Source organism: Erpetoichthys calabaricus, chromosome 17, assembly GCF_900747795.2.
Source record: "Erpetoichthys calabaricus chromosome 17, fErpCal1.3, whole genome shotgun sequence".
Taxonomy (NCBI): Eukaryota; Metazoa; Chordata; class Cladistia; order Polypteriformes; family Polypteridae; genus Erpetoichthys; species Erpetoichthys calabaricus.
In genome coordinates, this window is record NC_041410.2 from 2,576,375 (window position 1) to 2,589,409 (window position 13,035).

Genomic DNA, 13,035 nt, shown 5'->3' on the forward strand with positions numbered 1-13,035 from the left:
GTAACCCATTTTGTGGTTGCATGATGTCTGAATCTGGGTCACACAGAGTCGAGATTCACAATCATACTCGATGGGAAAGGTCACGTACGGTTTTATGTTAAGACTTGCGATGGGTTGCCACAAATATACTACAAAATTAATTTAAGCAAACGACATTGCTCTGCTGTGACCATTATGACCGGCTCTAATTATTCTCCAAGGCAAGACACAAAGAAGGCAAAATATGTCAGGTCAGGTTGGTGAGCATGCACTGGTAGGGCACGTTGTCGCAGCCACCACACAATGAAATAGCTCGGGATCCCAGTTGACAACCTCCAAGCTAGGGATGCACCGATACCGAAACAGGTATCTGGTATCGGCCTCGATACCACATTTTCTAAAGTACTCGTAGTCGTTAAAAGTCCCCCGATACCGGGGACCAATACCACGGTCTGAGAAATGTCTATGTTTGAGCGGCGTGTAAGGGGTTAATCACAGGCGCCGAGTGCCCGCCCCCAGGCCCCGGCTACAGCTCAAAGCGGGGAGAAGGCAAGGTGAGGCGAGACATGTCAGCTGTGTGGAACTATTTCAAAGTGAATGAAGACGACAAAACAAAGGCGGACTGCAAATTGTGCTCAGCGAAATTGTCCAGAGGAGGCTCAAAAGGTAGCGCATTTAACACAAGTAATTTAATCAAGCACCTAAAATCCCAACACGACAACGAGTACAAAGAGTTTACCCACGCTTCTAAACCAACACAACCCACGCTGCAGCAAACTCTTGCAAGACGAGAGAAAATGTCCAGAGACAATCCACGTGCTGTGAAAATAACACAGGCAATTATCGAGTACATTGCATTGAGTGACCAGCCACTCTCGGAGGTAGAAAATGTGGGATTCCTGCGTCTCCTCCATGTTCTGGAGCCCAGATATGATATCCCAAGCCGCCGCTACATGACAGACACGGAGCTGCCTAAACTACACGACTCCGTGAAAAAACATATCCACAGCCTACTGCAAGCCTCCTCTGCGTTTAGTTTCACCACGGATATTTGGACAAGCAGTGTTAGCCCCGTGTCGCTAATTAGCCTAACCTCCCAGTGGACAGACGAGAGTTTCTTGTTTTTTTTTTTGTTAAATTATATGACTAAAGCTGTTACCTGTAAATTTAAATCATGTTTTTATTAAGTACTCGGATCGGCGAGTACTGAAATGCAAGTACTCGTACTCGTTTTCCAAAAAAGTGGTATCGGTGCATCCCTACTCCAAGCCATACAAGTAGTCCAGTTCCACCCTCCGGAAATAACCGTCTATCTGCCTCAGCCAGGTGTCACATGGAAGTCCCCTTGGCCTGATCCAGCCACTCAGGTCCTCAACAGTGAGGATCCTGCAAGCCAGATCACCCTCGGGTAATCGTGCCACATGGCCCGTAGTGTCGTAACTGACGCTCCCTCACAATGCAGGTAATATGCCTCATTAAGGACTCCATGAACAACACAAAGTAAAACCAGCAGTACCCAAGGATTCTCCAACAAGAATTGCAGCCATATAGCAAAACAAGAAGCACCAGGACTCTAAAGACTTAGACCTTCGTTCTTTTGTAGAGACAATCAGGAGAAACAAACACCCTTTTCCAGCGACCTCATGAATCCCCATGCTCTCCCAATCAGTCTACTGACTTCAAAGGAAGAGTCACCAGAGCCATGAATGTCACTGCCAAGGTAAGTAAACCTCTCGACGAGGTCAACACTCTCTCTGCAGACAGTAACACTGCTCATGGCTGTGCCTAAGAGGTCACTGAAGGCCTGGAAAATATGGCTGTGAGAAAATAAGTTTAAGAAGCATGGTTTTAGAACGTGCTTTATAATCACTTCACTTTTAAATAAATAATTTGTATTAAGAGTTACTGCTGATATGGAAATATTTTCTTTGTTCTACCAAAAGGTATATTAATTCTTTCACATTAACTTACAATGGTTTTGCTGATTAGAAGAAGTCCAAATGTCATTAAGATTTATTTCACAAATTTCAAATAATAAATCGTTTAGCTCCTCATCTGTTTTGTTGTTAAGAGTCAAAATAAATTTCTAAAAACTACCAGGTTTAAAAAAGATAGAATGGTATCAATGAAGTAATCAGGTTTTCAGCTGCAGGGGTCTTAAAGAAACAGTCCAGCCAAATAAAGCTTTTTTTGATGTTAATTAACCCATGTAGTTTGTAGTGATGACAGAGAAAACGTTCAATCTAATGTTTACATGCAGAGCAAAGACAACAAATGTTCTAATATTTTAGGGGTGTACAGGGACTGATACTAGACAACAACAAATAATACCAAAAAAAAATCCACAGAAAAACAAAGTCTTGCGTTACTTGTGTCACATAATCCACTTGTCAAGTCATCTAGTCATATGCTCATAGAGTCCAAAACACATGCATTTCTTACTAAATATCGTTAAATAAAGCACTTCTGGAAAACATGTTTGTGAATGAAAATAGAATTCACTTAGATGTACCCAAGCATCCACCCAGCCCCATTCATTGGTCAGGGTCTCCGGGCCCAGTAACAGCTTATTCATTGGCTAACACAGCTCTTTATATGATATCAACTAAAAAACATACACTGACAGTTACGAAAAATTGATGTACTTGTGCATATCTCAGATACTTCAATATGCAGAAGGCCAATTCAGTTGTGCAGTTTAACGGCCTGACACTAAATAATCCCGAGGCACTCCCATTGTTGCTCTCCGCTGCAAATATAAATGTAACAATGGGAGATGGATTTACAATTCCAATGGTGGTTTGTGCCCGGGCAGGTTCCATTTTTGTTCACTAGAGCATTTTCCAAAGGACGTTTCTTTAACAATATTTTGGTCAAAATACATGTGTTTGGGATGTTGTGAGTAGAAAACTAGATGACTGTACAAGTGGATTAAGCAAAGCAAGTAATGAGAGTTTTTTATGGATGTTATTCTACTGTATGCTATTGTTGGCAACACTAGACATCGACCTTGGGTATATCAGAAACCTTGTTATCTCCCTTCTGCATGAAAACATGAGATTCTAATTTTTCTCAGCCATCACTTCAAACTACATGGAGTAATTAAGATGTAAAAAACAGGATTGTTTTGATGGAGTACTCCTTTACCAAAGCAGTTAGAAAAATGTAACCAACATCAAATGTAAAGCAAGGCTACAAAATGAACACTGAGACTTAAAAATCAGTGTGACAACGATGTGAACAATCAATGGCATTTGACAAAACACAATTTCCAATTTTCTTTGATGAGTTCTAGGCTTTAATTTTAAAAGAATAAAAAGCTAAAAATTATGACTCAAAGCAATGTACTTTAGTAAGACCTTACAATAAAATGTGGCCTTTGAAAAGTAGTGCAATGTAACTAATAACCAGAGAAATACTTCTTTATCTAGAAATAATAATTTTGCTTGAATTATCTAGAAGCATAAACTTACATGTTGGAGAGGATTGGGGCTTCTTGTTGAAAAAAATACTTCCAGGCTTTAAAGGGGGGGTACCCTGCTCTTCCTCTTTCACTATAAACTGCCCCAACTTTGTAAGCTTCTGCGAAATGAATACGAACAATTTAAGTTATGAAAATTCTTAAAATAAAAGAGAAAATTGAAAGAACACATACACACACACACACACACAATATTACACTTGTATAGTCGTGTCACACTAACAAATCAAGAGGTTTTGGCCTCCATTTCACATTATAAGGTGCTTTTTGCTGCAAATGAAGGTAGCACAAATAGCTAATGTTATTAAAAACCACTGACAATTACACAAACACCACAGACAACTATAAAATTTGACAAATAACTATCACAAAGGGAATTTTACATCTATACTCGCCAAATGTATGAAATAAAAGCAAAATGATTAATGTGTGTTCATCACTAGAATTGCTGTTGTGCTCAGATTTAGCAGTACTAGTTTTGTTCAACCCTGTTATCTAACTCATCCCATAAAGCCAATGTCATATTACACGTCATAGAGTACCTCAGATTTGCTGACTGCAGTTGCTCATCTCGTTGCTGGACTCTGTCAGTTTACATGACTGAAAATGGCTGGGCACATCAAATTTAAAGACCATGTGATGACTTTTCAGCACAACCATGGTTGTCCTTTTTTTCTGTTAGCCAATAGCATGCTGCCTGATGGAACAGGTGTTGTATGAAGGGTTAACAAGAATGGGTGAGTTCAGCCACTGTCTCTGTCTCTTGTGTCTGTGAGGTCCAAAACACCTGCAATTCCTTAGTCCACATCACTGCATTATACATTCATTGATTTTCACCTCTCACACAAACATGGTCACTCCTATGACTAACCAGTTTGATTTTTGTCAGAGTGAGTTAATTTTTGTCAGAGTGAGTTACAGACTAACACCGGTTTAGTGACTGGAAGAGGTGCACTGCTCCAATGTGACAGACTAAGGCAGGATGGGCTAAGAGAGGCTAATCCATACATAGCACTGGTCAGTAGAGCCTGCAGATTCCTCACTGAATGTACTAAGCTGGTGCTGATCACACATAGTCTTGGTCAATAGAAAGTGTGGGTGTAAAAGACTGTCAGTTAACACAGATGTGATGTCAACTATGTATCATGAGAAACACCTCCAAAAATGGAAATGAAATCATTAAAGACCTCACTGAAAAACCTTAACACAACTTAATTGTTCCTTAGGTTCTCTTCAGCAGTATGCAAGTATATATTATATTATATGCTCTTATATTATCTTATAAGTTATATAACACTTTATATTATATACATATATAAACATTTTTGTAGGATATTTCTCTTTTCTTAATATCTTGGCTGCAGTTACTGGGTACGGATATGTACAGGTTCAAAATATGAGCTGCAGTTCCAAAAAGAACCCATTCCCAGGGAGCATGCACAGCTTACGTCCAAAACTGACGCACTTGCCTGGACAACTGGACAGAGCCTGTTTACACACAACGTTAAAGGTGTATACTGACTTGCTAAATGACATAGTAGAAACTGTCTCAACTTCAATGCAGGTCATCAGCCTCCTCATGTTCAGTGACGCTTACCGAGGGGATCTCGATTTGCTTTGGCTTTTACCCAAGTACTGTGTAAAAATCACCCTCATGAAACAAACAGTATTTGCACTCTGCCAACTACCTCAGATGGAGAGGTATAAGCATCTCAAGGTCTTCTTCGGGAATGGGGGTTTTATGCAGAGTTGCTAAACTTGCTCTTTCTCATATGAAAATGAGCCTAGCAATCTGGAAAGATCTTAGAATAGAGCTGCTAGTGCGCTGAATGAAAGAACCAGCTGAGGTATCTGGGATACCTGGGGAATGCTCTCAGATGCCATTCAATGGGTGCTGAATTTTGCACAGTCCAGTGGGTAAAAACTAGGGATAGGACCTCAAGGTGCCATTAGGATTGTATTTCTGTGATATCATGCGGTCACCTATAGGTTTACCTTTCGGTAGTAGAAACTGTCCCTGGAGTTTGGGGTATCTAGGTTGCCAGTACAACTCTCATAACGAAAAGCAGTTGAAAGTCAAGTGAATGAGCCATTTTTGACAGTGATTTTAATGTTTCCAAATTCTACATTTTAATATCTGTAATAATAACCATTCCTATTAAAATAATTTTTTTTATTCCTGAAACCATAAAAGACAGCAATAAAACTATACTTCCATTTCTTTTATTATTTTTTTTTTTTTACTTACATACATAACTTTTAATCGAAATCATATGGCCTACTAAAAACATAAACTTCTTCTGTAAATCATTATGGCTAAGGGATATGCCAAACATAAACATACTGCAAGTAAAATAAGACGAAACAGTAACCATTTTACTTGAAAAATTGCATTAGTACACCACCTACTGGTCAACACTTTACCAGCTAGTATAGACTTCTTTATACTGCAGCTCACAAGCCTATTTGGTTAACTTGAACAACTGTGTTTTTATTTCAAGTTTGAATTAATCTGAAACCAGTTTTGGGATAATAGGATGACAGATCTCTACAGTCCTTGGTTTAAACCCCAACAAATGGTACTTTCTCTCGTTCTTATGTTGTTCCTCTTTTAATCAGCTTTAAATTGTTTCTGTATGTGAGAGTATGCCCAATGATGGACTGGCATTCTGTCCACTTCAGCCTCCTGAAATGTGCTTGATGTAACTGGTACAGGCCCTATCTTCTTTGTACCCCTGTACTGTAGTAATAAATGAATGACAATGAGTTATGATTACTTATTGTTTGGCTGATGCTTTTATCCATTTTGTTTTAGCAATTTTTCCAGGAAGGTAGTGTGGCACAGTGGTTAAAGTTTTGGACTTCAAACCCTGAGGTTGTGGGTTCAAATCCTGCCACTGACACCATGTGACCCTGAGCAAATCACTTTACCTGCCTGTGCTCTAATTGGACAAACAAAAGAAATTTAAGCAATTGTATCATAAATGTTGCAAGTTGCTTTGGATAAAGGAGTCGGCCAAATAAATAAATGTAAAAAATTTGGCCTGAACTGGAACCATACAGGACATGGGGGAAAAGCTTAACAACTTACCCAATGTTTCCATTTTTCAAATCAAAGACAGTCTGAGTATTGATACGCGTCTTGTGATTACACACACATTGTAAGATAGTTTTATGACATTCAGCCTTTTTAAAAGAAGCCACCTGAGAGGGACAGCTCAGCACTTAGTCTTCCTGCACAACAACTTTTCACCTCCCTGAATGACCAAATCACAGTTAACTGTTTGTTCCATGTGGCTGGATTTATTTTGATTTACTTCCGTAATTATGTGGGAAATCGCACAAGCAATTTTTTACCACAAAAAAAAAAAAAAAAAACAGTACAAGAAATATGCAATAAAACAATTGTTTCCAGATCCTTTTTATTGTTACAAACATGGTCTGGAAACACAGAAGGCATGTTTACATATATCGAAACTATTGCGTTTCATCTGTAAGCTTTTGTTTTCTGATGGTGTCCTGTGCCCCAGAGCCTCCACTGAAAAGCACCAGAGTGAACTAAAGATATTTTTAAATTTATAGAAAATGCTTAACTTCATTACCGAATTTTGTATGACAAATGCATATATACCATGTTTGTGAAGAAATAACTTCAGCTTGAAAAATACAGAAGATGCACAGACAGAATAAGGAGCCAGGGGTTGTGGCTATTAAACCTCAGTGCAACTTGTCAGTGGTAAGAAAATTATGACCTAAGAGGATCCTCATGGAAGCCCTGACAGAACGCACAACTGCATGCACCAGGTCCTGTGAGATTAACACCATATAATTTCACTACTGTATACTTTGGAACTCAGGAGTGAGAAGGCCGTTTTACAGGCATGAAGAAAGCACTGATTAAGAGAAAACAAATTAAATATACCTGCTATAGTTACTGGGACTATGCAGGATCAGTTATGCCTGATCCTGTACAGAATTTTTGACATTTGTAATTTTACTTTGTCTTTAACAGATCGGTATTTTACACTTTCATTGTATTTTCATTGTATACCTTGGGTATGATTGTACTTACTGGTGGAGAGGATTTCAAAACTTCGTTTGGATCAGGAGGTGAATGAAATTTTATAAAAGAAATTCCATATGTGGTACTCTACAAAACAAATAAAACATCATTTAAAAAAACCAACAACAACAACCAGCAACATAATCTAAGGAATTTTGAAGCAGTACTACATAGCCAGTGCTGCATTCAGTAGAGTACCTTGTTATAAGGCTGTGTGCAGACAATCTTGACACGGTCCCACTTCTTGTCCACATTTGTCTTCACTAACTTGTCTGGTCCAAACATTCGCACACGATTCAAGTTGGTTCCATTTCGACTCTCATTTGGGGACATGAAAGAAGAGGTCACCAGTATAACCTAGGGGAAGGAACAAGAGCACCTCTCTAATCAAAACCGACTATGAAAAAATATTAATATATACAACATTCCACACTTAAATCGATAAGAATACAGTTTACATAGTTGGGAAGATTAAAGAATGTCATTGTTTATCATTTTATTGCAGAAGCAAAACCATTTGGCCTAAGTCAATTATTTGTTAGAGTATAATAAACAATATTTGTTATTCAAACAACAATTACCTTCATCAGCCTTACAAGATGTTAAAGGTATATAATCTACCCAAAAATTGTATTTCCTTTTATCTGTTACTTTCTCCATTCTGTTTCAAGTGATCACATTTTTTATCTCACATTTTCAAAGAGATCATTATGATACAATGGAGTTCAATGGAGGCTGGTGGGTAGCTAATACTGAGCAATAGCAAACAATATTAAAGCATCCTTGAAAAAAAATTAAATAATCTGCAACGTCAGTTATACAGTCAGACGTGCACAATGTCCAAAGTGCATGTGCTTTTTGCTAAAATATTGTTAAATAAAAAAAAAATCTGAGAAGTGCATAAACACAGAGGGTATTCAAACGGAATTGAGCTTTTAAATTGAAGATCTGCCTCCACCTGTCACTCACTTGTCAAAGGCCTCGTCTACACTTCAAAAGCTCGATCCCATTTGAACAGACAGAGAGGTTTACTTTCCCACACAAGCAACACAAAACACAATCACACACAAATGGCTGAACAAATTCTCAGAAAATTTTGCATGTGTGTTTCTGGAAAAGCTTTCTTACACAACTATATAAATAAAATCATAAGCTGTTGTCTGTTTGCCAAGCACACAAAAATTGCTGAACAGATACTCACAAAAATCTGCATGTATGTTACCATCAGTCCAAATCAAAATAAAGGATATATGGTTTATAGGGGAGAGGGGCTGTAATGGGAGGAGGACAACCCAAAAAACAGTGCTGAACGCTCTCTGTTTAGAATTACTTGCTGCTTTATACTTTTTATTATTACCAATGTTTTCAGTTAGTTTGCTTGCTAAGATTCTGAAATCTTAATTATTTCAAATTCTTTGCTTTAAGCCAGCAGCTAAATAGGTTATAGGGTCATTATTGTCCTGTGTAAGGATCACAGTGAAATTCTTACTTCTGCCCACTCTCTGACAAGTTATTCAGTTTATAACAGTTATTGTATAATTATTTTTTAAATTCTACTGAAACTCTCCTTATGGTAAATAATGTTATAAACTGTGTTCTGAGATGTTTCTTATGAGGAAAACAGAAGCTTTGAGATCAGTTAATTCTACTCTCTAGTCATGACACTGGACAGTGGTGATGTGTTGCATGTTGATTAACAAATGCACAGAAGAATTTCACTGGACTCTGTGCATGTGATAACAATGACAATATAAATCTGTTAGCAAGGGTCAGTATGTTGTTTTGGGGTGTTTGCTCATTTATTTTGATAGGTTAAGCTATCCCTTCAGCTGCATTGATTATGTATGATATAAGATGTCTTTTCCACAACCACTTTGGTCAATCTGGGAGACTAGACATCTTTAGAGTATCCCATATAGGCAAGAAAACCTAATCAACTATTATTTATTATTTATAAATATCTTTCAGAAAACATGTCCATTTCTAGTCTGTAATATTAACAGCCTAACACACAATATCCATGTATCAAATACAAATACCTTGTAGGCACAAGTACTAAAATTGGATTCCACTACCAAATTCTACTCACAAATCTGAACTTCAAAATTATGAAGATGAATTCTAAATAAAGAGTTATTCATTGCATCACTCACATACCTCATAGTCCTGATCTTTCACACATGTTGAATTCCCTACAAGCACCTCCACAAAGGCAGAACCCTCATTCCCAATGTCAATACTGTGGATTTGTTCAGACTTCTCAAACTGTAGAAGAAGAAGTACAAGACATAAAAAGCAATTGATACAACAGTCAGCACAACAAAAGTAACCACACAAGCAAATGTAAAATTTTCAATAAATTAAAGCTAGACAGATCTAAATAAGCTAATTCACAACCAAACCCCCATAGCATCCTTAGCATTATGTTTACCCCTGGAAAAAAAACAGAATTATTACATTTATATATAATATGTATATATACATATATTACATGTAACAGAAGCATATAAATACCAAATCAGGAACATAAATACAGTGGGAAAGGATATGTCTGGTGTCCACTACTGTACTGATGCAGACTTAGTACACGTGACTTGTCATATGCTTTAAAACAGTCGCCAACACACAGCCACATGTCACAATCAGGACAGCAAAAGAGAGTTTCTTTTTGCACTTTTCTTATATTTTTTCTGCTGCTTGAGCATGAGAGGGTAGAATGTCAGTGCAAGATCCGCACAATCAAAGCTGCCCATTGTGTTATCATAGGCTACCACAACGCAGGGCTTATTGGCTGACACATTTCAATGAACATTGACAGTTTCTGCATTATGGACAGTGCTGAGATTGGCAAGGATTGGTTTCTAGTGAAGCAATTGGATTGGAACGAAAACCTGCAGCTACTGCGGCCCTCCAGGACCAACATTGCCCAACCCTGGGCTAGACTATTAAAACAATAATATTCCTTATCTTTTAGGAAGCATACAAAATACAGTAGTATATATAAATTATAGGATGTACAAACCAATTCAGAAGAGTTTGCTGCTGCTTAAAAGGCAACGTGCACTAACAGTTAGGGAGCTACAGACTGAATGTCATTCAGCAGAGGTTAACGTCACTCTATGATTTATACTGTTTGATGCAAACCTCCCTACACAAATCTACAATGACTCCATCTTTACACAGAAAATGCTCCATATACACACTGCAGTGTACAGGTTACAGGTTTTTCAGCAAGGTGTCTGGAATTACAAAAACACACCATCAGCAGTCACATATGTGTGGACTGTGTGAGGCTAGTTTGGAGCTGTTCACAAACATCTAATACAAACACAGGAGTCAAAAAAGATAAATAATAAAAATAAAACAGAAAAAAATCTTTAATAATAAAACCTAAATAAGTAATACAGGGGAACAGCAAAGTATAACAAAAGACACAAAATAATAAACAACTCTCCTCCCAGAGCATAATTAAAGAGCAGTAACCCCCCCCCCAAGACTCTGTCACATGTTTCCTCTGATCACTTTTAATTCTTCTTCCTCCCTCTGCACAGCTAAGCTCTTGATGCCAGTGGCCTTCTAACTCTAAGTTTTACAGGGCAAAGGAAGCAAGGCCCTTGTATACTGTATCCTAACCACATTCTGGGCACCATGCCGTAAGCATTTAAAGAACCCGACTGACATCATCAGTCTCTACATTGAAGGCCAGAGTTCCACATGACTATCATTGTCTTATTCTTCTACATGAAGCTTGAAAACCATGAGGACTGATTGAGATCATTGATGTTAGGTAGAATGCCTAGCGGGGGCTGGATGGTCTTGTGGCCTCAGAACTCCTGCCGATTTTGTTTTTTCCTCCAGCCCTTTGGAGTTGTTGTTTTTTCTGTCCTCCCAGGCCATCAGACCTTACTTTCTTCTTTGTTAATTAGTACTGCCTAATTTTATTTTTTTCTTTCTTCATCTTGTAAAGCACTTTGAGCTACATCTTTTGTATGAAAACGTACTCTAGAAATAAATGTTGTTGTTGTCATACGCATAGAATTGCCCCCTAGCAGCATCAGAGATTCTTTCAACACAACCTAAAGGTAGATGTGTACTGGAATGTGCCAGACTGGTTGTTTTCTGCAACACTCTTGTGAGGCTACAACACACGGCCCCCCTAGTGGTCTTGGGTACCTTGAACTCTGCAATAGGGCAGATATTATGAACAACAGGGTTTTGAATAATCTGCTAGACTAAAATGTCTTGCCTCATTTTTATTTAGGGACCCAAATTCAGCAATGCACTGGGTAGAGTGTGAGACAAGCCCAGGACATGCCTGACGTCAATCCTATCATCACGACTGAAGATGCCCGAAAATGCTATTTAAGTTCGCTGTCATTGTGGTTCTCATCAGCAGAGGCGATACTGGCCCAGTATAAATAAGAATGTGTGTTTTTAAGTGTTCCAGGATTGGAACTGCCTTATGCCAAAGACAGGGGGCCACACTGATGGTGCTGCTGCCTTACAGTAAAGAGACTGCAGTTCATGTGCAGATGTTTGCCACGTGAAGTTTGTATATTCTCCTTGTGTTTATGTATATTTCTCCTGGGTCCTCCAGTTTCCTTCCACAGTGCAACAATGTGCAGGTTGGGTGAACTGGTGTTGATAAATTGGCCTTTGGGTGGGTAGGTAGGTGTGTATTTTTACCTGCCCTGCACCCCATGATTGCTGAGATAAGCTCCAGCTGCCTATGGACCCTGCCCTGGAGAAGTGGGACAGAAAGATGAATGGAATGAATTTATATTTACTTCATTATTTTTAAGCTCCACAAGTTTGTAGTTACTTCTGAATGCCTGCAGATTATGCATACTATGACTAAAGCTGACTGAGCTGAACGACTTCCGGCCTGTCGCTCTGACGTCACATGTAATGAAGATCATGGAGTGGCTGCTGCTTCACCACCTGAGGCCACAGGTACGCCACACCCTCGACCCTCTGCAGTTCGCATACCAGGAGAAGGTGGGAGCGGAGGATGCCATCATCTATATGCTACACTGATCCCTCTCCCACTTGGACAGAGGCAGTGGTGCTGTAAGAATTCTGTTTCTGGACTTCTCTAGCGCCTTCAACACCATCCAACCTCTGCTCCTTAGGGACAAGCTGACAGAGATGGGAGTATAGATTCATACCTGGTGGCATGGATCGTGGACTATCTTACAAACAGACCTCAGTATGTGCGTCCCGGGAACTGCAGGTCTGACATTGTGGTCAGCAACACAGGAGCGCTGCAGGGGACTGTACTTTCTCTGTTCCTGTTCAGCCTATATACATCGGACTTCCAATACAACTCGGAGCCCTGCCATGTGCAAAAGTTTGCCAACAACACTGCTATCGTGGGCTGCATCAGGAGTGGGCAGGAGGAGGAGTATAGGAACCTCATCAAGGACTTTGTTAAATGGTGTGACTCAAACCACCTACACCTGAACACCAGCAAAACCAAGGAGCTGGTGGTGGATTTTAGGAGGCCCAGGCC

At 39.1% G+C, this 13,035-nt stretch overlaps 1 protein-coding gene across 1 annotated transcript in view; it reads right to left on the minus strand.

Moving 5' to 3' along the window:
- The window catches only part of xrcc1 (X-ray repair complementing defective repair in Chinese hamster cells 1), a 74,560-nt gene that overhangs the window by 59,670 nt on the left and 1,855 nt on the right, over window positions 1-13,035 (minus strand). Inside the window, exons 3-6 of the mRNA XM_028822842.2 lie at window positions 9,681-9,788; window positions 7,722-7,880; window positions 7,533-7,610; window positions 3,453-3,561 (exon numbers count right to left, since the gene is read on the minus strand). Of these exons, the coding sequence (XP_028678675.1) occupies window positions 3,453-3,561; window positions 7,533-7,610; window positions 7,722-7,880; window positions 9,681-9,788 (454 nt within the window). The remainder of the gene's footprint in view (window positions 1-3,452; window positions 3,562-7,532; window positions 7,611-7,721; window positions 7,881-9,680; window positions 9,789-13,035) is intronic.